Source organism: Stomoxys calcitrans, chromosome 4, assembly GCF_963082655.1.
Source record: "Stomoxys calcitrans chromosome 4, idStoCalc2.1, whole genome shotgun sequence".
Classification (NCBI taxonomy): Eukaryota; Metazoa; Arthropoda; class Insecta; order Diptera; family Muscidae; genus Stomoxys; species Stomoxys calcitrans.
Window position 1 is genome coordinate 11,587,668 of NC_081555.1, and position 25,528 is coordinate 11,613,195.

General features: G+C 35.9%; 2 protein-coding genes across 2 annotated transcripts in view; both read right to left on the bottom strand.

Moving 5' to 3' along the window:
- Positions 1-718: 718 nt before the first annotated feature.
- Positions 719-2,072, bottom strand: LOC106087450 (phospholipase A1). Its single transcript, XM_013252503.2, has 3 exons — positions 1,784-2,072; positions 1,544-1,721; positions 719-1,489 (listed from the first exon to the last, which is right to left on the bottom strand). Exons 1-3 carry the CDS (start codon positions 1,827-1,829, stop codon positions 754-756), a joined length of 960 nt encoding a protein of 319 aa, XP_013107957.1. The 5' UTR covers positions 1,830-2,072; the 3' UTR covers positions 719-753.
- Positions 2,073-6,106: 4,034 nt separating this feature from the next.
- Positions 6,107-25,528, bottom strand: part of LOC106087448 (zinc finger protein Xfin) — a 70,184-nt gene continuing 50,762 nt past the window's right edge. The window contains exons 4-8 of the mRNA XM_059366483.1: positions 24,282-24,962; positions 19,473-20,402; positions 14,706-15,620; positions 11,937-12,842; positions 6,107-7,026 (exon numbers count right to left, since the gene is read on the bottom strand). Coding sequence (XP_059222466.1) covers positions 6,196-7,026; positions 11,937-12,842; positions 14,706-15,620; positions 19,473-20,402; positions 24,282-24,962 — 4,263 coding nt within the window. The 3' untranslated portion in view covers positions 6,107-6,195. The remainder of the gene's footprint in view (positions 7,027-11,936; positions 12,843-14,705; positions 15,621-19,472; positions 20,403-24,281; positions 24,963-25,528) is intronic.

Here is a 25,528-nt window from a genome sequence, read left to right on the forward strand (position 1 = left end):
AGAAGTTGTGTTTGCAAGCAAATAGTATCATCTTATTCATATACCCAAGAAAAGGCTCCAAATCAACGCTAGACCTCCAATTGATGCTAGTCTAGAACATTTTTCCACACCGCCCTTCTGCACAAATGCAGACCCCACATTGACTATTTCTAACCACCGTACATTCAATGCTGCATGCATCTACAATTGTAGCAGAGTCACATCCGCTGTCACTAAAAAGTCGCAACCCTTCCATTCATGACATATGGCTTCTGAATTAGTGCGATCGAACAATCCGTGCTGTGTATAACCTGACCAAAATCCTTCACATAGCAGCTTAATTGATCTCTGGCTCCATAATCACCATAATCACCCACTAGTAACCCCTTATATTCCCAGTTCCTTCAACGAACAGGGTTTAGGCAGCACGAAACCCAATGTCCACAACGACTGCCCCCTTGTAGCGGCAGTCAAGCACTCTGTGGTCGAATACCATGTAGTATTTGTGCCAACCTTGCCGTAGACCGAAATCACTTAACGTAAACCCCCTCCTCACACAACTCTTTGGCCGTGACGTTCACGGCATCGATATCGTTATCTGCTTGGCGCTCCTAAGTTATGGCCGAATGCCCCCTCTTTTCAAATACCTTAGGCTCCGAATTGTAGCAAACCGCTATTTCCTGAAGAGTTTCACAACACTGTGACAATATTCAAACCTTTTCCAAAATTTTCTCAATTCTTTTCATTTATTTTCAATCAAACTCTGTTGTCCATTTACGAACGATCTTTCAAATGACCATAGGGTGCAGCACTGTTTGTGGTAAAATAGAAAATTCCAGAGACACGATTGACTTGCATGGGATCACCAATTTGAGCACTTGCATCCAAGTCGTCACATCCCTTCTTATCCAAAATATTGTCGTAATTCTTACACTTGTAGACGGGGGCAAAGGAGTAGCCCTTAATGGCCTCTGCATAATAGCTGACGCAACGACCATGGGAGCAGGAACCATCGAGATCCGTGCCACAGCCTGGTTGATGACGACCCCAGTTCGGGTAGAATGAGGCTGTGCCAATGGGTTTGAGGAAACCTTTCACATTTCCATTGGTCTGTATAGTCTGCACATATTTGGCATCGGTGCTGGCCAAACGGGTTTCGGGATTTTCATAGCTGTACATGGGATAGGCAGGATCAAGGCCCACAATGGCAGCCAGGGTACCACGTTTAACTCTCTTGCCACAATAACCAGCCACATGGGCGCCTAAACTATGGCCTATAACCACCAAGTTACTAAAGCTCATGCCGAATTTTGCATTCAAAAAGTCAACAAATTCGGCAACATCCTCGCCCACCACAGGCACCTTGGCACGAGCCGAAACGTAATTCAATTTTGAATAGGCATTCCAATCGACAGAAATGATGTTGTAATTATCTTTTGAAAGATAAGCCTCCCGTATGGGTTTATTGGGGGTGGAAGTATAAGAGCCACCCCAGCCATGGATAATAATTCTGTAAAAGTGCATTGAAAGTAAGAACAGTTAGGGCAAAATTAATACAACTTACCTAGTGGGTCTTGATTTCTCAAAATGTGACTTCTTTACAGAATCTTCATTGTTTATAAACAATTCCTGGGCAGTGTTGGCATTGTCACGTGTATACAGATAGAATTTTACATCTCCTGTGGCTCTGGATTCCACCAAATCAAAGCTGCTATGTCTTAAAGGCGAGGCAGAGACCAAAGCTTTAAATAAGGCAAATTGAATCAATTGAATAACATTTTTTTACAATAACTTTAAATATTACCCAAATGAATGGCCAAACCCAGTAAGACCAATACCAAGGTCTTCATCCTTAATTGTATTTCCACAGACTAACCAAATTCATTTGGAGAGCTGTATATATTAAATAATTCAGCTCAGGATAAAGCACAAGACATTTGATAAGATAAGTCATAAAACGATTGATCACATTAACCACTCTAATATGTCAATTAGATAAGATTATCTATCTTGTCTTACGAATGTAAAAAAACAACCATAACTAACAAAATTTGCAAGTGCAAAGACAATTTGGAAGGTAATTTTGTGGACACTTAAAGCAAATTTCTTACGCCAATGGACACAGTGATAAGAAAATTTGTTTTCACTTTGACGTTTATGAATAAGTTAAATAAGAGCTAAGACCTCTCAAAGTCTTCAAAATATTTTAATTTCGGAATTTAGATATGCCGGATTAAAATATATATGGAAATTTTAACATAAGTGAGTTAGAATTGAGGTGGTAAAAGACTTCAGAAGTAATTTGCAAAGTGTTATACTGTTGTACAGTGTATCAGATAGCATGTTTTCTGGCTTAGAAACTTAGAATTATGTTAAGAAATAAAAAAAGAGACAGTATAACACTTTTCAAAAGCAATTTACAAAGTGTTATACTGTTATACAGCAATATGATTGTATATTTTCTGGCCAAAAAATTTAAAAATATATATTAGAGAGTGAAAATATGGTCATTTAAGTGTATTCCAAACATATCTCCAGAATGTTATAATCGAAATGAACATGATACAAAAAAATCGAGGGAAGTAAAAAGAGTATAGAGCTTAACTCTATTTAAAAGTAATTTCCGAAGTGTTATAAAGTTATACAGCGAAACTGTAGAATGATTTATGACTTAAAAATTTATTAAAGATATAGTCATTTTAGCATGTCCAAAAACACTTTGCAAAGTGTTATACTCAAAGCTTATTTTCATAATCAAGATATGCTAAAGTCCACATTAGCTAGATGGTGTATGACAGAGGGAATATAATCTTTATGGAACATTTTTGGAGTTGTTTTGATACATTTTAACCTAATGGGCTAAAAAAAAGAATCAGTATAACACTTTTCAAATGTAACTCGCAAAGTGTTATGCTGATATTCAGCAATATGATAGTAGGTTTTCAGGCTTAAACCTATTCAAATATGTAAAGAGTAAAGAAAAAATAAGTTAGAATGTTTAAAACAATTTTTCATAATCAAAATTCTCCAAAGATCACAATGCATAGCCCAATTGATTTCCATTAAAGGCTTATAAATAAGTTCATCAACAGCTAAGAATTGTCAAAGACTTAATTCTATATAAGTCTCAAAATGCCTAGAATAGGACTAAAGGACTGGAAAATTTCGAGTTTTTAGAACATTTAAACCTAAGGGTAAAAATATCGTCAGTATAACACTTTCGAGGAGTGATTTGCAAAGTGTTATACAGTTACAAAATAAAACGATAGTATGTTTGCTGACTTAAAAAGCTTAGAATTATACAAGGTATTAAGGTTTTAGTCATTTTAGCATATTCAAACCAAGGTGTTATACTCGAAACTTTTCTCCATAATCAAGATACGCTAAAGTGCACAGTGCCTAGAATCAGTATGACTAACGGAATATAATATTTATGGAAAAAAAATTAGTTGTTTTGGTTTGACTGTTGTCGCTTCCTTTTTTAATCTAATCTGGTTTAACCTAATGAAGAAAAAATATGGTCAGCATAACACTTTCCAAAAGTAATTTCAAAGTGTTATACTATAATACAGCAATATGATAGCAAATATTCCGGTTTAAAAATCTAGAGTTATGTAAGGGAGAAAAGAAAAAGTAATTTTAGAATGGTCACAACATTTTTGCAAAGTATTATACTCAAAACATTTTTTCAAGATTCGCCAAAGCTCACAATGCACAGCCAAATTGTTTTCCGAGGACTTACATAAATTTAAGTCTCAAAATGCCTATAATCAGACTGACGAATATAATTTTTTTTGGAAAAATTTGAATAATTAAATTTATTTCAACTTAAGGAAGTAAAAATATAGTCAGTATTACACTTTCTAAGAGTAATTTGCAAAGTCTTATATAGTTGTAAAACAATACGATAGTATGTTTTTGAATTCCACAAGGTATTAAGGATTTAGTCATTTTGGCATTATCAAAACCCCTTTACAAAGTGTTATACTCAAAACTTTGGTTCATAATCAAGATGCCTAGAATCAGTACGACTGACCGAACATATTCTTTAGGGGAAAGATTTAGTTGTTTTTATTCATTTTAACATAATAAAGTAAAATTTGAGTCAGTAACACTTTTCAAAAGTATTTTCCAAAGTGTTATACTGTAATACAGCAAAACGACAGTATGATTTCTGGCTTAAAAATTTTAAATTATGAAGGGGAATAAAGAAAAAGGCATATTAGGATGTTCAAAGCAACGTTGCAAAGTGTTATACACGTAATCAATATACACTAATAAACAAAGTGATAAAGAATTGTTTTTCTTTTTTAAATAAGTTCAACAAGAGCTAAGATTTTAGGAAAACTTGAAAATTTTTATTATTTAAATTCCTGAAAACGGCTTTTTTTAAAAAATGGGGTTATTCACGGCATTTTAGATCAATGGCGTAAACATAGGGCCACTTAACACTTTGTAAAAGCAATTTGCAGCGATATGATAATAAGTTTGTGTTATACAGCTATGTGATAGAATGTTTTTTGACTTAAACATGTATTAGCATTTTTGATATACGAGGTAGCTGATACAAGTTGTTTCCAACTTTTTTTTTTTGTGTTGAAATATTTTTTATTGATTCACAAAAATGTATGAAAATAATCTAAATTTCAGAATTCATTCACTTTTGCTCGATATCACAACCTTTTGCCTTGACCCATTTCCCCCTAGGACGCATAGTTTAGGAGATACAGCCATATTAAGTTTTCAAACTGAAATTCCCACATTTAATGGATTTTCAATGACATTTTGAATTTTCCGGCGGGGTTACGAATTAAAGCCAACTTCCCTCTAGGGATGTTTAGGAGATAAAACCATTTTAAGTTTTCAAATTGAATTTCGACTTTTAATGGATTTTCAATGAAATTTTTAATTTTTTTCGATGGAGTCACGAATTAAGGCCTTTTTCCACATAGTTTAGGAGATACAGCAATTTTAAGTTTTACAGGAGAAACTTCTATTGTTTAATCGATTTTCAATGAATATTGGAAAGAAAAACGGGCGTTCTTCGCTCACGCTCTTAATTCGCACTTCCTTGCCTTGAAGGCTTCGTGTTCATCAAATTTACTAATGGCAGTCCTCTGGCCTTCAAAGCCAAATCGTCTAATCTTTCTTTTCCCCTTATTCCGATATTGCTCGGCGCTCCAACAATGCAGTTGGGGCCATATTCTCCTAGACCTTACCGTCCTGGTGTTCAACTTACTGTCTTCTGACACCTACGACCAAATAGTCTGGCCCTTCGTTTCTTCTTACTTCGCTATTACCCGGCAACCAAACGATGCAGATGGTGCCGCCTTTCTTTCCCCCTTATTCCGATATTGCTCGGCGCTCCAACAATGCAGTTGGGGCCATATTCTCCTAGACCTTACCGTCCTGGTGTTCAACTTACTGTCTTCTGACACCTACGACCAAATAGTCTGGCCCTTGGTTTCTTCTTACTTCGCTATTACCCGGCAACCAAACGATGCAGATGGTGCCGCCTAAATCTCCTTCTCCAAGAAGGAGATTTTGACAGTACGGTAATGTGATCCACAGTCGACGTCCTTCTGTTAACACCATATAACCTCACGCACTCCGTGATCGTCTGAATCTCTGCCTGCAGGATCGTATCATAGTATGCCATTCGGAAACATATCTCAGTACCTTGGTGGTCAATGTTAACCCCTAGACCCAATCCTCTAACTTTGATCCATTAGTGTAACAAGAACTACCAGATGTCAATACCAACGTTTTTCGCAATCGATCTAAAATGTTGTCTCAGGTATCTGATCCGAAAACTCCATCCAGGTCCAAACGTTGGGTATTTACCCAGTAGAAACCCATCTCTTGTCATTAGGGGAGGGAAAATACAAGTGGTATGTTATTTATTTTAAGTCATTAGGGCGTGGAAAATTCAAGTGATAACGAAAATGGTATTAAAACCAATACCTATTTGGTAACACATCTAATACCAAATAGTACTTATGGTTTTATATTTTACCTTACCAGATGGAATTTTTTTGAAAGCATATGAAAATTTGTTCATTTGTTATCTTCACGATTCCACCTGGTCTCCAATAGTTCCAATTTCCCTTCCAATAATAATAAAACATTTGTGATCAGCTTTGGAATTTATTTTATTAGCTTATGTATATGCGATCTTAATTTATTATACTTCAAAACAATGCATCAATTTTTTTTCTATTGGTCTTCCAACATGGTGTCTTCATCCAAGTAAATTTCTTCCTCTATGATTAAGGAAGAATCGTCACTTATAACCCACGGCTGTTCTTCGTCGGCTTTCTTTGCCTTAGCTTTACGTTTTTTCTTATCCTTATTATGCGTTAACAAGTGCGTATTTAAATAAGAAGAGGTGATAAAGGCTTTACCACAGGTTTTGCACACATGATTACGCTCAGTTGAGTGTGTATTCATGTGACTGTTGAGGTTTCTTCGACGTTTAAAACGGTATCCACAAATTTCACACTCAAATGGCCTCTCATCACTGTGAACGATTTCGTGCAATCTGAGCTTGGTTATCGATATAAACGATTGGTTGCATACCTGGCATTTTTCAGGCATTTCACCGGTATGTTTGCGCAAATGTATTCTCAAAACTTTGGAATCCCTAAATCTTTGGCCACAAATGTCACAGACACAGGGCAGAGTGTGACCCAACATGTGTGCCTTAAGACTTTCTGGGGTATAAAACGATTTGGGACATTCTTGGCATTTGTGTGATGCAGTACCGGTATGATACAATCTGTGCCTATTTAAAGTGGTTAGCTGAGTAAAGGATTTGCCACAAAAATCGCACACTATGCCCGTGTGTCTGTATTTATGTCCTTGAAGATCGCGCTCGCTGCGAAAATTTTCACCACATTCCTCACACTTGAACTTGAAATTTTCCCGGTTTGCTGTTTTTTTGATGGTGTGAAAAATGTATTTGTGTTTGGCCAAGCTGCTTGCCGAGCTATAAGAACGCTGACAGATGACACAAAAATAAAAATTCTCATCTCCATTTTCCTGGGGCTGTAATAAAAAAAATATTCAACAATAAAATGATATGCTATAATTTATATTATACATACTTAAGCTAAAATAGGTTTTTTTTGCACTGCACTCCCCTCAAGATATTTTTCTAAATCATATTTACTACATTGCAATTATAGTTGAACTAAACTTTAGTGACGTTTTTAATCAAATAATCCAGTAATCACACATTTCATGTGTACCTGTGCATGAACTTGCAAGTCAATGTTGTACCCAACACCAATTCTAACACAAGCATTATTTTCAAGTATACAACAACAACAGTATTGTATGGGTTATTGAATCTGCTGATTGAATCACATAAGAGAGGGAGAAAGAGAAACATTTTGTTATACAACATGTTCGGAGAAAGCATTTGCTCTCTCACATTGTAGTCATATTTAGTGTAAGTCAGATGATGTAATAGAATTTCGGTGCAAAGTTGTATTGGTAGTAAGCGGTATCATGCGATACTACGTGATTTACACTGTATAGTGTTGCCACCAATACGAAAATACCAAGTTAATTACAGAAAAAATCGCCGGGAATAACTCGAAATTAATTCACTTCATGCCGTTTCTGTGCATTCGTTAGGAGTACAGAATAAAACCATGGAAGTTACTGGGTAGTAATCCAAACTCGACACGGCTGTTCATTGGGTTCAGAAATACGACATTATAAACTGAAGATTTCTCAACGGAAGATCAGTATAAAGGGTTTTATATCAAGATCTGTGTAATTTTTATACCCACCACCATAGGATCTAATCTAGTCATTCTGTTTGTAACACCTCGAAATATTCGTCTAAGACCCCATAAAGTATATGTTGGGTTGCCCAAAAAGTAATTGCGGATTTTTCATATAGTCGGTGTTGACAAATTTTTTCACAGCTTGTGACTCTGTAATTGCATTCTTTCTTCTGTCAGTTATCAGCTGTTACTTTTAGCTTGCTTTAGAAAAAAAGTGTAAAAAAAGTATATTTGATTAAAGTTCATTCTAAGTTTTATTAAAATGCATTTACTTTCTTTTAAAAAATCCGCAATTACTTTTTGGGCAACCCAATAGATACTGTATAGACCGATCTCCCGATTTGGGGTCTTGAGCCCATAAAAGGCACATTTTTCATCCGATTTACATGAAATTTAAAAGTCACTTTTGGTAGAGTTTCGCACTCTTTGCTATATAGATCGATCTCCCATTTTGGGGTCATGAGCCAATAAAATGCAAATTTTTCATCCGATTAGTCCCATATTGACATGAACGTCGAATATATCTGTTTAGAGGAGTTTTGGGGTTGGGACGGCCCGCTGGGTACTTGGACTCAAATTGTAATGGGATATTATTGTTACCCATATTGTGCCTTTCGGTCCACTTTTGGTTTTGGGAGGCGTTTTTGGGGTAAGGGGTAGGGTCTGCCCCCATCCAATATCTAAAAATTATATAGCCTATGTTTCCTTCCAGAAAAACCTACCCAGTCTGTGAACATTTTAAGAAAATCGGTTCAGCCGTTTTTGATTCTACGGAACAAACAAACAAACCGAGACCATATAGCCATAATAGGTTTTATGCCCATGTGGGGCATTGTTTTGGGGTTGGGTGATCTGCTATACTTCGATCTGATTATGTATGCCAAATTCGTAATCTACTGCCGAATACCTTTCATTTGAGCCCCATATTGAAATAAACATCCAATATGTCTGTTTTGGGGGAGTTTTAGGGTTGGGGCGACCCTGGCAACTTAGACTCACATTTTAATACCATATTCATATTCTACTCTCCAATACCTTTCATTTCATACCCATATTGTTCCGATCGATCCACTTTTGATTTTGGGTGGTTTTTTGACAGAAGGGGGAGGGTCCGCCCCCCTTCCGATATCAAAAAATTATATAGCCTATGTTTCCTTCCAGAACATCTTTACGGACAGTAAAATGGCCATAAGGGCAATAACAACCAGGACGGTAAGGTCACGAACAGTCTTGGAGTGTGAGAAGGAGATTAACGCCTTCTCTGAGGGGGAACGAAAGATTTGACAATTTACCGATAAAGGTCAGAGGACTGCCGACAATAAACTTGGTTAACCCGAAGCCTTTCGAGTCGACGCAGTCCGAGTTAAGGGAGTGGACGACAAACGCGCATGTAACACTGTGGAACAGCAATCCTAAGACAGCCGGTTGTACGTACCGGATGAACCCCGATGGAGTTGGCAGTCAGAACATATTTTTTGGAAGTGCCGAGGTGATCAACTTAAGAAGAAGATCCCGGACCACCTGGCTTTTAATACACATGCACATGATCTTGTTAATACCTCAACTCTGCCATTAAAAACTTCAAAGAGAAATCTTTGCCCGTTCTCAAACGGCAGGTTTTTTATTAGTTTTTTTTTATTCTATCCCATTGTGCGACGTACCAACAAGTCTCGGCACCATCACATAAAGAACGTCGTAAACCAATCATAGATAAAAAATCATGTTCCGCACTTCATTTCCTCCATACCATGGCTATCCAAATCACCATTTGTCAATCCGTTGGACTTTTCATTTTGGGCCATTTTCGAGAGCAAAGTAAGGACTAAAAATTATGCCAGTATGCATGCGCTGAAGAAATACATTGTACAGGAATGAGCTGAAATACCGACAGATTACTTTCGTGAAACTCGCAGATCGTTTTTTTTTTTGACCCACTCAGAGCAATAATCAAGGCAAAATGTGGTCATATCGAGCATGAGTGAATGGATTCTGAAATTTTGATTATTTCCACACACATGTTGTTCATTGAATCAAAAAAAAAAAATTTCCCAACCAAAAAAAAAAATGTGTTCGTTTGAATTGGTAACATTTCGTGTTGGCTACCCTGTACTCTAAACTTCTTAAAACTATCTCAAATTCAATAAAAATCATTATAACGTTAGACTGGCACACTTGACTTGGTTTTCTACTATATCTACCTTGGAATTTTTGTTGTTCTCTTCTACGTTTGTTATTCCCCAATCCTAAGGAATAACAAATAATCTTAAATATAGTACACTCATCAAAGGGCGACATCTATGTCTGGGCGACATCATCATCACTTGTATCATTATCATCTTTCATTGATTTTTTTTTTATTTGCTGACAGTCGAATTGGAAGACTGTACCTCCTCTTAGCTTTGCACTCAACAACGTTACGCATTAAAAATTCAACTCTTCAAATAAATCCCACAAAAGCGAAGCGCAAAAGTTACAGAATTTTTAACTTTGACGCTTACAAACAATGGAAATTCTTTAACTTTTTCGCCTCGCTTTTGTGGGAATTGTTTGCAGTTGCATTTTTAATGTGCCCGCAAACTATGTTACACCACCTTTAAGGTCTAAACAGAATGTGCGCGTTTAAGAGCGTCGCGCTGAATAATGCAACGCTGCAAACTAATGTCAAGAAATCAACTCGTAAAGTTAAACAATTTTTAACTTTGACAATTAAAACACAACTTACGTATGGAGAAAAGTATGAAGCTCAATTGCAAGCATCAATACCGTTTGGTATTGGTACTTAGACCTGTTTGATAATGAACCTAATACCAATCGGTATTTATCGTTTTATATTTTATCCATATCAGGTGGCATTGTTTTGATATCATACGGTTTTGCTTCACTATCAATGCCTTATGGTATTAAAACAATCTCGGTTTAGTACTTAGCCTTATAACAGTTTGGTATTAAAAGCAATAACTTTTTGATAATAAATCTAATAGTATTTATCGGTATATATTTTATCCACAATAATTAATTATACGGGGTTGCTTTACTATCAATACCGGTTGGTATTGGAATAAGCACATTTGGTAAACATTTTTCAATCGGTATACTTCAGGGATGGAAAATATAAAATTTTAAAGAGTACTAAAAAGTTACTCTTTGGTCCGAAAGAGTACATTTTTATTTTGTATACAGATTTAAAAAATAGTCGAGTACAGGAATCAAAAAGTTTTCTCTGAAAAAATTCTCCCTTACCGATTACTGATTATGCCATGCAACATAGAACAGCAAAGGGCAAATACATACTCATAATGATGTACGTACACAAGAACTTTAGCCCATGGGCTTGATAATATTGTGCACACTACCACATGTGGCCAAAGCTGATACAGAACAATCGTATCAATACCTAAATGAAAGATTTTTGGGAGTAGAACACGATTCTTATATAGAAATTGGGCGTCAGGGGCGACTCATGGATGAGGATTTTTTTTATCCAAATATGAACTGATATTGCGCCTTTAAAATTAAAAGGCAAATTCAACAATGGACGTGATTCTATCGACTAACAATTGAATATCCCTAATTTGATAAAATAGAAACTTCTTGCCTTTAAACATAATAAAAAGCCGAAAGGAACGAATTGTTCGAAAAATTCTTAGTGCATGAAAAGGTTGCGAGGGTACTACGGTACTTCGCGGGTGGAAAAAGTACAAACTTTTCCATCCCTGGTGTGTCTTATAAAAATTTAAATTAACTTGGAGCTTAAGGCTGGTACTATATTCGTTTTCCACAGTTGAAAACACTAATTTTCACGGTTACTTTATTGAAACACTACAAAAATCTCAATGAAAATAAAATCTATTATCTAAAAAAAGTAATCACGAAAAAATGTAGCAAAAAACGAACATAGTACCAGCCATTAGAGAGTAAAATACTTCTCCGCTGTGAAAAGAGTAGAAGAGAAGAGACAAATGACATAGTCCACTCACATATACAAATACACTTCTCCCCCATCTGTTTGAGCTTGTTTGAACACTTATTGAAGAGTCATTACATTTGTGTCTATGTTATTTATATTTTTAATTTTATTTTTAGAATTTACATATGCATGTAAGTAATTAAAGGTATTTCAATTGGCTTGTGTATTACATGTACTAAGTCTTAAAATTTAACTTCAAAATCATCATCATCTTCCATTGTTTCTTCGTAATACAAAGACCAAGGCGATAGGTTTTGTGTGTCGGCTTCATCTAAATTTGACACTATTCGTTCAGAAGGGCCCATCTCTATGATAGCATTATTGCTATGATAAGTTTTCCACGGATTTGGTTCATCATTTTGTTCTTTCATACCCTTAGTATGCGTTTGCATGTGTGAACTTAGGTTAGCCGAGCTATTAAAGCACCTGCTGCAAATCTTACAAACATAGTTACGATCTTTGCAGTGTGTGGGCTTATGTTTGTAAAGTGTTCTTTTGTTTTTAAATCTAAAACCACAAATTTCACATGGAAAAGGACGCTCATCACTGTGTACGCTTCTATGTAAACGTAGGTTGTGTAAGGAAGTAAAGGCTTTGGAGCAGATCGGACATTTCACAGGCTTTTCACCAGTATGCTGACGCATATGCACTGCCAGCACTGTGCTATTTCTAAATCGTTTGCCACAAACCTCACAGACTGCGGGCAGAGTGTGTCCCAGCTGGTGTGATTTTAGTGCCACCATTGAATAGAACGCTTTGGGACATTCATCACATTTGTGGGCTTTAATGCCGCTGTGGCTCAATCGGTGTCTTTTCATTGCGGCCAGCTGAGAATAGGATTTACCACAAATATCACACAATATTCCGGTGTGCTTATATTTATGACCTATTAGATCTCGTTCGGTGCGGAAGCTATCATCACATTGATCGCACTTAAACTTGAAATTGCCTTTGTTCTTCAATTTTTTCTTATCGTTGTGATAAATGGATTTGTGTTTCATCAGGCTATTTCTTGAGCTATAATTACGTTGGCAGAATTCACAATAATGAGGATTAATAAATTCAAAACTCTCATCGTCATCCTCGTCGTTGTCAATGCGCTGTAATAAGAAAAGTGTTTTTTTACCAATAGAATGATGATAAGTCAAAACTTCAAGAGGTACATACATATGTAGGTACTTAAGCTAAAATCCAAGTGAACAAAAGATATCACAAATTATCAATGCTACTTTTGAACGTCGCATAAAACACTTTGTTTGGTTTAAATAAATCTAGAGAAAATATTTTACAATAACATTTTGGGTAACATTGATTGCCATTTATTTACAGATTTAGTTAAAAGATGTGTTATTAGATGTTTAATAACTGATTAACCAAATTTAGTCCCTCATTTCACATCCCCAACAACAATGCGTTTTAGAGTATTGTGTGTGTTTAAGAAATGGTTGACTATGATCACATCTGCAGAATATATCTCTCTCTTTCTCTCTCTCTTTAAATTTAAGTACAACAATAAAAACCAAGTATGTGTCTTTAATTTTGATTAACTTTGTGTTCTCCAAATTTTTTGCATACCATTTCAAAAATAGTAACTTTAGCAGTATCATGTCAATGAAAGAAATAGCCTACATCGAATTTCAGTTTTATAAACATACATATATAACCTAAACATACATATATAAACACACAAAGAGTGTGTGTGCTTGAGCAATTATGTTTGTGTGTTTCCCCAACAACAATACGTATTAGAGTATTGTGTGTGTTTGGCAACTCTATGCGATTACAACTGAATGAGACGCTCATAACGGAGAGAGAAATGGAGGAGTAATTAAAAACCTCAAAAAGGTAACGATTGACTATGATCACATCTGTAGAATCTCTCTCTCTTTAAATTAAGGTACAAAAATCATAATTTAAGCATTATCATGTCAATAAAAAGTCTGCATCGAATTTCACTATATGCCAGCAAAGAAAATATTGTATATTTCTTAGTTTTACCTACATGTCAAATTTTAGAACTCTAGCTCCATCTGCACAGAAAGTACCAAATGGTATCAGTATTGGTACGAAATGGTATCAGTATTGTTGCCAAATGGTATTATTATTGGTACCAAAATGTTCAATTTGTAAAAAGTTCATAGTCACCCATCATATTTTTCCTAGTTGTACCTGCATACCAAATTTCAGACCTCTAGCTCCACCTGTAAAGAAAGTACCAGATGGCACCAATCGCGATACTAAACGTACGTTTTCTCCCGTTAAAAGTACTATTTTCCATTTTTTCTTTTCACCGTATGTATTTTAAGTAAAATTTCAAAATTCTACCTCTATCCATCCGCCCTATAGAAAGTTTACTCATTTCGTACCTTTTTGGTACCTAAATGTAAAAATTTCCAAAAACTCCTATAGTCACCCAATTAAAGTTGCCATAGTGTACCTAAGTTCCAAAATTCAGAGCTCTAGGTTAATTTACAAAAAAAAGTACCAAATAGTACCAATTGCGGTAAACGTACTATTTCTCCCACTTCCGATACGATTTTCAAAATGTTTTTTTACCAAACCTTATTTTCCTGTTATTCCAATCTTTCAACAAGCGACTGAAAGTTTGGTAGATTGCATGAGGCTAATGGCAATCTGAGACATGCAGTTTTCGTACTAAGCTCTCACTGTCTCGCAGATCTCAACAAGTCTAAAGGAGTTGTATCCGCCGGAGTCAACAGGTTGAAGCTGGAAGTGTTTAGAAGCGGTGGGGTTGAGGAATCAGGAGACGACTTAGCAAATTTTTCGCAATGCCTTTTTTTTTAAAAGCAGATCTAACTTCCCACCACCCATTCATTTTTCCAAATCATAACCAAAATTTTGTTTGCTTTAAATTATTTATTTGTACAACTTTAAAATTAGGTCACATTAGATATTCTAAAAACATTGGCTGTGAGAATTTTTGTTCTAACCTATTCATTAACCACTTCAATTTCAATATTTTCAAATGTATCCTCCATTAATTCATCTGAAGAGTAAGGCGACAGCGACAAGTTTTGTGTATCAGACTCTGAATTCGAAGGCTGACGATTACGCGCCGTTTTCTCTGTGCCAGAGTTATGATAGCTCTGCCAGGGATTTGGCTCAGCAGTTTTCGTTGCCTCCTTTTCAGCCCTAGTATGCTTGTTTCTGTGGGCATTCAAATAACTTGGAGAGGTAAAGTCTTTGTTACATATCTCACAGACATAGTTACGCTCAACCACATGCGTATATCTGTGATTTTTAAGATAATGATAACGTTTAAATTTGTCTCCACAAACTTCGCATGAATATGGACGTTCATCGCTGTGCACGGTTTTGTGCACTCTTAGGGTGAGAGACGATGTAAAAGTTTTGGAGCAGACATCGCATTTAGCAGGCTTCTCGCCGGTATGTTGACGCATGTGTACTGCCAGCAATGTGCTATTTCTACATCGTTTACCACAAGTCTCACAGACAGCGAGCAGAGTGTGTCCTTGCTGGTGTAATCTCAGTGATAGATTTGAATAAAACGCTTTGGGACATTCATCACATTTGTGGGCTTTAATACCGCTGTGGCTTAATCTGTGTCTTTTCATTGCGGCCAGCTGGGTATAGGGTTTACCACAAATATCACACAATATTCCAGTGTGCTTATATTTATGACCTGTTAGATCTCGTTGTGTTCGAAAACTATCATCACATTGATCGCACTTATACTTGAAATTGCCTTTGTTTGCCAATTTTTTCTTATTGTTGTGATAAATGGATTTGTGTTTGGTAAGGCTATTTTTTGAGCTATAATCACGTTGGCAGATTTCACAATAATGAGGGTGCATCAATTCAAAATGCCCACCATCCTTATCATCGTTGTCATGGTGCTGTAATATAAGAAATTATTTACCTATAAAATGATGATATGTTAAAACTTATGGGGTACATACATAGGTATTTAAGCTTAAATCAATTACACTGTAGGTTATTGGCACACACTGCACAGCCACCCAGTTGTAGCATTGCTCCCACTCACTATTTTGTCTGTCCATGCTCTGTGATTCAAATTGTGAGAGCAGTGCTAATATCGGGTGGAGAGTTAGTTTTACGCTCACACCGGCTTATTGGAATTATAAAGCTGTCATATAGATATAGCTGACATATAGACCGAGTTCGCTGATATCAAAATATGGTGCCGATCGCACTGTATATAACTATAGCTGCCATTTAGACCGATCTACATATGTCTCACGGATTCAAATTTCAGGTAATAAATGCACCATTTTTGGACTAAAAACCCTTTATCGCTATATCGATAGAAATTTTAGCAATCATCGTTATACTAAAATTAAAAATAAACGATGGTGAAATTGCAGAGAACAGAAGAGAAATTACTTGACGGAGATGACTACCAACAGTTACTACTGAGTGAAAGAACCCTGCTCAACGGATTTAACAAGCTCAACAAAGATAGACATATTAAAAAAATTTACAGAGACTTAAAGAGAAAGCAGGAGAGGTAAACGAAATAAACACCCACACTGACTGGTTTGTGAACAGCACCACCCCTACCATACCAAAGAGTACTCTCATTGGGTTCGAAATACTCACAACCACACACTCACAAACACATTCCCACTACATAGATGTATAGCGTAGGGAGAGGATTGCATTCAAACAATAGAGGGTAGCGAACAACAAGAGATAACGAGAGCAAAATTTACAACGCTGTAAGATGATCATTTGAGAAAGACAGAGCTTAACTACAGGGACAAGTACATCACAGAGACAGTGGCCCAAACAAGAACATTTTTTTAAGGAAAACGACAATATATTGGGTTGCCCAAAAAGTAATTGCGGATTTTTCATATATTCGGCGTTGACAAATTTTTTCACAGCTTGTGACTCTGTAATTGCATTCTTGCTTCTGTCAGTTATCAGCTGTTACTTTTAGCTTGCTTTAGAAAAAAAGTGTGAAAAAAGTATATTTGATTAAAGTTCATTCTAAGTTTTATTAAAAATGCATTTACTTTCTTTTAAAAAATCCGCAATTACTTTTTGGGCAACCCATATTAATTTTAAGTGCTAATAAGGGCTGTCAGACGATCTGGTATTGAATTGACACCAAATGGTATTACAAATCTTTGCCAATGACGCGAAAAAAATAATAACAGGCATTATTGGCAAAGTACCGTCATTTTTCTATCAGTGTAGCACCCATTATCCCGATCTCCCGATAAGAAATCTTGAGTTCGTCGTATTTTTGCCCCTATTTCAATGAACAACCGCGCCGAGTTTTGATAAAGCGATCTCCCGATTTGGAGGATGGATTTTTTGATGGAGGCCACCGTAGCGCAGAGGTTGGCTATGACGCTGAACGCCTGGGTTCGAATCCTGGCGAGACCATCAGAAGAAAATTTTCAGTGGTGGTTTTCCCCTCCTAATGCTGGCAACATTTGTGAGTTATTATGCCATGTTAAACTTTTCTCCAAAGAAGTGTCGCACTGCGGCACGCCGTTCGGACTCGGCTATAAAAAGGAGGAAATTGAAGGCATTGAACGCACCGCAAAAACCGCATTTCCTAGCCAGAATTTACGAAGTTTGGAAACAGTTACTGTCAAAATCAAAACTTACGGCCTTTTTTTTATTGAAATTGGAAGCAGTGAGATAAAAACAGGTATTTGGCCCCTCGGCATCCATGGTTTTGTTCTGCGCTCTTAACGAATATACATAAACGAATTTTGAGTTATCATCGGTGATTTTTCAGTTATTAACTTGGTTTTTATATGTTGGAAAAGCCTACCTAGAAAATAAATCTGTCATTATAATATATTTTACATAAATGCCGCCAGCAAAACTTGATTAAAACAAGTAACAGCGTGCTAAGTTCGGACGGGCCAAATCTTCTATACCCTCCAGTATTCACCAGTATCTCTTTGTAGGCAAACAAAGGATACAAGAAAAGAATTGCTATGCTAATTGAATTGAATTGAATTGGAGATCACAGTGGAAGTCATTGTGTAAAATTTCAGCCAAATCAAATAAAACTTGAGCCCTTTAGGGGCTCTAGAAGTAAAAAAAGGGAGATCGGTTTATAGGGGAGCTGGATCATGCTATAGACCTATTTAAATCATATTTGACACGATGTTGGAAGTCACGGGAGAAGCGTTTGTACGCACTCTAGAGGCTCAAGAAGTCAAGATCCTAGATCGGTTTATATGACAGCTATATCAGGTTATGGACCGATTTGATTCATATTTGGCACAGTTGTTGGAAGTCAAAGAAACAAGATCTCAGATCGGTATATATGACAGCTGTATCAGGTTATGGACCCATTTGATCCATATTTGGCACAGTTGTTGGAAGTCATAAAGAAACACCTCTTGCACAATTCAGCCAAATTTATTGGCTCAAGAAATCAAGATTCAAGATCGGTTTATATGACAGCTATATAAGGTTATGAACCGATATCAACCATCCATTGCACAGTTGTTGGAAATTCTAACAAAACACCTCATGCAAAATTTCAGCCAAATCGGATAAGAATTGCGCCCTCTAGTGGCTCAAAAATTCAAGACCCCAGATCGGTTTATATGGCAGCAATGTTAAAACCTGGACCGATTTGGCCCATTTACAATCTCAACCGACCTACACTAATAAGAAGTATTCTTTCAAAATTTCAAACGGCTAGCTTTATTCCTTCGAAAGTTGCGTCCTTTCGACAGACAGACGGACGGACATAGCTAGATTGTCTTACAATGTCATGATGATCAATAATATATGAACTTTATGGGGTCCTAGATCAATATTTCGAAGAGTTACAAATAGAATGACGAAATTAGTATACCTCCATCCTATGATGGAGGGTATAAAAACACAGAATTAATTTCTATATCTCTTTTTGTAAGAATTAATGTCGCATTTTTTCGAGTTAATGCATGAAGGTAACATAAAACCTAATGCTATGCTAATGGTATCAATGGAAGAAATATTCTACATCAAATTTTGTAACAAGTCGTAAAATAAACTACATATTGTAGATTCTTTAAGTGTATTACACTTTAATAATATTATAGTGTACAAGTTTACAAATAATTTGTTGACATTTTTAAGTATAATTTGAACCAAAAACCTTTAATAAAATACTTTATTGTAGGAATAGGGTATTATTCGTTAAAGAAGAAATAATCTACATTAAATTTCACTATAAGTCACTAAAGAAAAGAAATCGTTCAACATAATATATTTCAATTTAAACCCCTCCAACAATTAAGGTGTAAAAGGAAGCATCTTCAATATTAGGGTAATTTCGTATGTATTCCAAAAATGTATTTTAATGGAACGATGACAGGGAAAGAAATATTGTACAACAAATTTCACTATGGGCCACTCAAAAACAAACAAATCTCTATATATAACCAAAATGTAGGTACTAAATTGGGTATATAAAAACAAGAATTTAAAGTTTCTGTAAATTTGCACTTAGACTGTAACCCTCATCATTAGATGAGGGATACAGTAACTATATCATCAAATTTTGCTTTGTTTTTAGAAAGTCAAATCTCAAGGATTCAAATTCAAAGCAACCTTATGCTTCGCCGAATACTGCACCAACTTATTCTATATAAAAAAAAGGCCAACATTTGTTTTCTTTAAACTATTTATTTATACATTTATGCGAATTTGTCACTTAAGATATTCTCGGAACATTGCGATTTTTTTTTAATCTAATCATTAACAACTTCAATTTCTATACTTTCATATGTATCTTCCATTAATTCAGCTGTAGAGTAAGGCGACGGCGACAGGTTCTGTGAATCACACTCAGATTCTGAATTTAAATTCGATGGTTTACCATGACCCGCTGACTCCTCTGTGCCAGAATTGTGATAACTCTGCCAGGGATTTGTTTTAGCGGCCTCCTTTTCGGCTTTGCTATGCTTATTTCTGTGGGCATTCAAATAACTTGGAGAGGTAAAGTCCTTGTTACATATCTCACAGACATAGTTACGCTCAACCACATGCGTATATCTGTGATTTTTAAGATAATGCATACGTTTAAATTTATCTCCACAAATTTCGCAAGTGAACGGACGCTCATCGCTGTGCACGGTTTTATGGATTTTTAGGCCGAAAACCGTTGTATAAGTTTTGAAGCAGATATCACATTTAGCAGGCTTCTCGCCGGTATGTTGACGCATGTGGATGGCCAGTACATTGCTATTTCTAAAACGTTTACCACAAATTTCACAGACTGCGGACAAAGTGTGCCCCTGCATGTGGATTTTCAGTGATATGGCTGAATAGAATGCTTTGGGACATTCGGAACATTTATGGGGTTTGATACCAGTGTGGGTCAATCTATGCCTCTTCATGGTGGCCAGCTGTGTAAAGGATTGTCCACAAATATCACATACTATACCGGTGTGTTTATATTTATGTGCTTCAAGACTTTGCATAGTGCGAAATCTTTCATCACATTCCTGGCATTTATATTTATATGTGCTTTTGTCTACTATACGCACTACTTTTTTTCGATCAGTGTGATAGTTGCGTATGTGTTTCTTGTAACTGTTCATTGAGCTATAAGTACGTTGGCACTTTTCACATTTAGGTCTGGCAGTAACATTTGGCAAATTCGCATTGCCATCCCCATCGCCGCCACCGCACTGTAATAAGAAAAATTATTACAAATAAAACAAGATGATAAAATTTGTAGACAGGCAACAGAGAGTGAGAGGGAGAGAATGGGAGAGACTAGACTAGAAGAGTCCACAAGTGGACACATACACCCATCATCTAAACAAAAGCTATAAACTACAGTCCCGTTAAATGTATGTTCGCAAAATTCTATAAAGATAAATAAAATATCTGTAATCACTTTAATAAGCATCCATTTTGTCTATGTGTAGGTATTAACAAAAACTCTACACTATAAGTTGTACTCATAGATAAATTATATATAGAAAAAGAATTTCAACTTCGCACATACATAGACTGGTTGGTGGCGTTTGTGAATATAGATAAATGAGAATTATCTAAGAATATGCCGCAAGCAGAATTCTGCTCTCAATGGAATGCAGTTTGGGTCGTTTTCATTTTCAAAAATGCATTATTTCCTTTCCCATGAAGGAAACTTTAATGTAATATACGTATATAGGGTTTCGGCATTCTTTCTTTTCTTTTTGCTGTAAATTTGATTTTTTTTAATTTTTTGGGCAGAGCCGCTTGCTTTGAAGAAAAATAAAATAATTCCTGACACCTGTAAGCTTGACATTTGCTGTAAAATTTTGAGAGCACTAAAATTTCTCTATTATTTCAATCTTCTTTGTTGTACTGTAGTGTCAAAGAGAGTCTAATGAAGAAGAGAAAATGTTGTTTCCACCATCTGTAAGTTTTTTTTATTAAATTTTTATTTTATATAGGTTAGCTGACACGAAGTGTTACCAAGTCTACATCAGCATATCTGTTTAACTAGAAAAACTGTAGTGCCAAAGAAAGTTTAGTGAAGAAGAAAAAATGTTGTTTTATCAACAAAAGAATTGTGGCAAAACCACCTGGCCTTTCCACCATCTGGAATTTTTTTTTATAAATATTCCGCTCGGTACTTTTTATTTTATATAGGGTAGCTGACACGAAGTGTTACCAAATCCATATTGGCATAGAAATGACAGCTATATGATATTTACATACCACTACTGTGGTGCAAGGTATTATAACTCAGTACATTTGTTTGTAACACCCAAAAAGACGAGAGACAGACCCATTGATAAGTTTACCGATCGACTCAGAATCACTTTCTGATTCGATTTAGCTATGTCCGTCTGCCCATGTTAATTTGTGTACAAACTAAAGGTCGCAGATTTCATCCAATCGTCTTCAAATTTGGTACAGGCATGTTTTTCGGCCTAGAGACGAAACCTATTGAAATTGGAAAAAATCGAAATTGGAAAAAAATATATCTTCCATATATATGTTCGTCCAATTTGCAGTAATAATGCAATCAAATGGTAATTTGTTAACTGATTCTCTCGAAATTTCGTAGGAAGGATTTTCTAATGACTCTCGACATTACTGGCGAATTTCATAGAAATCGGTTCAGATTTAGATATAGCTCTCATATATATATGGCCCGGTTTTTAAATTTAGTGCCACTGCAAGCGTATTTATTGGCCAATCTTCCCGAAATTTTGTGGAACGCTTTCCTCGTCGACTTCCACAATATCTATAAAATTTGCTCGAAATCGGTTCATATTGAATATAGGTCCCATGTATATGTTCGTCCGATTTTGAGAAATGTTGCAATAAAATGCTCATTTGTTAACCGATTTTATAGAAATTCGGCACGACAGATTTTCTTATGACTCTTGACATTTCAGGTGAATTTCATAAAAATCGGTTCAGATTTAGATATAGCTGCCATATATATATCGCCCGAATTTCACTTCTATGGTCACTGCGAGCGCATTTATTGGCCAGTCTTGCCAAAATTTTGTACAGCGCTTTCCCCGACGACTACTACAATATCTAAGAAGTTTGCTGGAAATCGGTTCAGATTTATATATAGCTCAGGGCGCCCCGGTAGCGTGCTTGGATTACCAGTGCAGGGGTCGTGGGTTCGATTCCCGACAGAAGCCTTGGTTTCTCAATACACCTTCCAGGGGCTCGTAAAATTAAATCGGGAGATCGGTTTATATATCAGGTTTTAGACCGATTTAGATTGTACTTGGCTCCGTTTTTGGGAGGCATAACAAAATACTAATTTTTTGCCAAATCGGATGAAATTGCGGCTTCCAGGGGCTCAAGAAGTCAAATCGAGAGATCGTTTATATGGGAGCTATATCAGGTTATAGACCAATTTGGACCGTACTTCGCACAAGTTATAACAGAACACTATGTCCAAATTTTAGCCAAATCGGACAAAAATTGCGGCTCGAGAAATCAAATCAGGAGATCGGTTTATATGGGAGCCATATTTTAATCTTAAGCGATATTGCCCATTTGCAAATCCCAACAACCTACATAAATATTAAGTATCTGTGCAAAATCTCAAGCGGCTAGCTTTCGACAGACGCCCATGTCTAGATCGACTCAGAATGTCGAGACGATCTTGAATTTATATACTTTATGGGGTCGCAGATCAATATTTCAAGATGTGCCTAACGGAATGACTAGATTAGTATGCTACCGGCAATGGTCGCCGTATAGGTTACAAGGGTTGCCGCTATATTTTTTTTGTTTGCCATTTTTCTCACTATAAGCGGAGTACTTCTATTTCGCCAATTTTTCTTCAAATTTTAGCAGACGTTTGCAAAAAAAAAAAAAAAAAAATTTGCTTTGTGGAAAAATATTTGCAAACGTGATTCGCAAGTTTTTTGTGAGTCGTGATTTGTTCATGAATCGTGCGTGAGTGAAATTTTTGTCTTGTGGGCGTGAGTGAAAAATCCCTCACGTACACATCTCAACTGTACACTCTATCTCTATTCTACTAAACCTGACTGCTATCCTCATACATTCCGTGTAGAGATTACTAGCGTCAGGTGTGGTCGTGGTTTGATTTGGTAATACTTCGTAACACCAAAAATGATTGTCACACTATAGGTTTGCGAATGTTCAGGACGTAAAACTTTATTTAGTTAGGAAATCAGTAAAAATTTAAAACACCAAGTTACACATTTTTGAAGAAAGTACAAAACCCGTCCATAATACTTTAGATTAGACGAATGATGTCAAGCACAAAAATATTCTAATATTCAAATAATACTATGAGACACTGAACAACAAAAATCTCTACACATATGCCAAACCCACGACAGGCGCTGTAACACTACAAAATATTACAGATAAAACCAATTAGGCAGAGCATTGACATTTTGCTCTCGCATTTGAAAGAACAAAATATTTAAATAAATTGTATTTGACTATATTTAGCGTAGGGTTTCACATACGGTTAGAGATCAAATATGCCTTGATAAGGGCTCTTACACTTATAATTTAATATTGATTGAAGATCAATATTAAATGAGATTGAAAAGTTTTTATATAATTTCTAAACCAGCAGTTTAAGTAATAATTTTACAAAACTTTAGGTTATCTTCTTGCTATTGTCATAACGGTACAGCGAGAATACTTTTGTCACATAATTTGTTGTCTATGTGTATGTCAATGTATTGTGCCAGATTCAAGTTAAGCTTAATGATAAGAGCTTTCTCGCCCACCCCCACACAAACATATCAAAGCGAAGTTTTTCAATATATGTGTGTATGCACTCTCAACTGATGCTTAAGGTGCCACGACCTTTAGTTTGTTAATGCAAACGACAATTCATTTATTCAATTACTTTTATTTAATTGTAATAACTTTACAATAATATATAACACCACTTTTGGGACATATATCGCCTACGAGCTAATCCTTCCTTATTTACCATGATAATCCTCCCATGGATTTCCCTCCACTCTAGGCTTCTGCTTATCCGATTTATGTATAAGCTTATGTGCTTGTAGGTAAGTAGGAGATGTATAGGACTTCCCGCATATATCACAGACATATTTACGTTCAGTGAAATGTGTATATCTGTGATTTTTAAGGTAATGTATACGTTTGAAGGTTACTCCACAAATTTCACATTCAAATGGACGCTCATCGCTGTGTACGGTTCGTTTGTGCAATGTTAAGTTTGTTGTAGTTATAAAAGATTTCGAACACAAATCACATTTGGCAGGCCGTTCTCCGGTATGATGACGCATATGCACTGCCAGCACAGTGCTGCTACGAACACGTTTACCACAAACCTCACAGACCACAGGCAAGGTGTGGCCGAGCATGTGCAACTTCAAGTCTTTTTCGGAACAAAATGCTTTGGTACATTCACTACATTTATGCATTTTGTATCTGGCAATTTCAGTACGAATTGTAGGCTTTGCCGAATGACGCAATCTGTGATATTTCATACTGGCCAACTGAGCAAAGGATTTGCCACAAATATCGCACAATATTCCTGTATGCTTGTATTTATGTCCACGTAGGTCACGCATGCAGCGAAAGACTTCATCACATTCATCGCATTTGAGCTTGTAGTTGCTTTTGTCTACCTCCTTATTTCTATGATAAATTGCTCTGTGTTTGGTTAAACTGTTCTTTGAGATGTATGAACGTTGACAGATTTCGCAATAATGCTTGGGCTGTGAAACTATCATATTATCATCGTCTATCAGGTCGTCATTGTGCTGTAATAAGAGAAATTATTACAAATGAAAAAACCAAAGAGAATCAAAAAGTTTACGTACGTACTATGTATGGTTCAACATTATAAAAAAAAGTGAGGAGGTCCCCTATGATAGAGCTAAACTTAAACTTTGGCAGCACTCGCTGAGAGTTAGTCAATCAACTAACAAACTTCCATACTTGATCTCATTTTAAAAGAACAAAATGTTCTGTTTTTTCTGTAGAAAATTCAAAAATCTCATAATATTCAATTTTAAAGTTTAGTTTATTGATAATATTATAATAAGAAAAAAACCTACAACAGCATATCATATCATATATATATTAAACGGCTAAGGGAAACTTTGTGGTACACTTTGCCGGCCTCCTAGGTTAACACCGACAATATGTATATCAATCGAAAGTTATTTTTCCGTTTTTCTAATTTTATTTTAAAAATTATTAACAAACTAAAAGTTTAAAACACCAGTAACCAAACGTTCTTACAGGCGCTCTTCATAAATGTAAATCATATTTCGTAATTTCTATAGAAGTACGAATTGTAATGGTGTTAGTGAACAAATCGCTA

Excerpts from the sequence above, each read along its gene's own strand:
- LOC106087450 (XM_013252503.2), bottom strand. The coding sequence starts at position 1,829 with ATGAAGACCTTGGTATTGGTCTTACTGGGTTTGGCCATTCATTTGG. Across the intron at positions 1,722-1,783 it reads GGGTTTGGCCATTCATTTGG|CTTTGGTCTCTGCCTCGCCT; the intron begins GTAATATTTAAA and ends CCTTATTTAAAG. Across the intron at positions 1,490-1,543 it reads GAGAAATCAAGACCCACTAG|AATTATTATCCATGGCTGGG; the intron begins GTAAGTTGTATT and ends GCACTTTTACAG.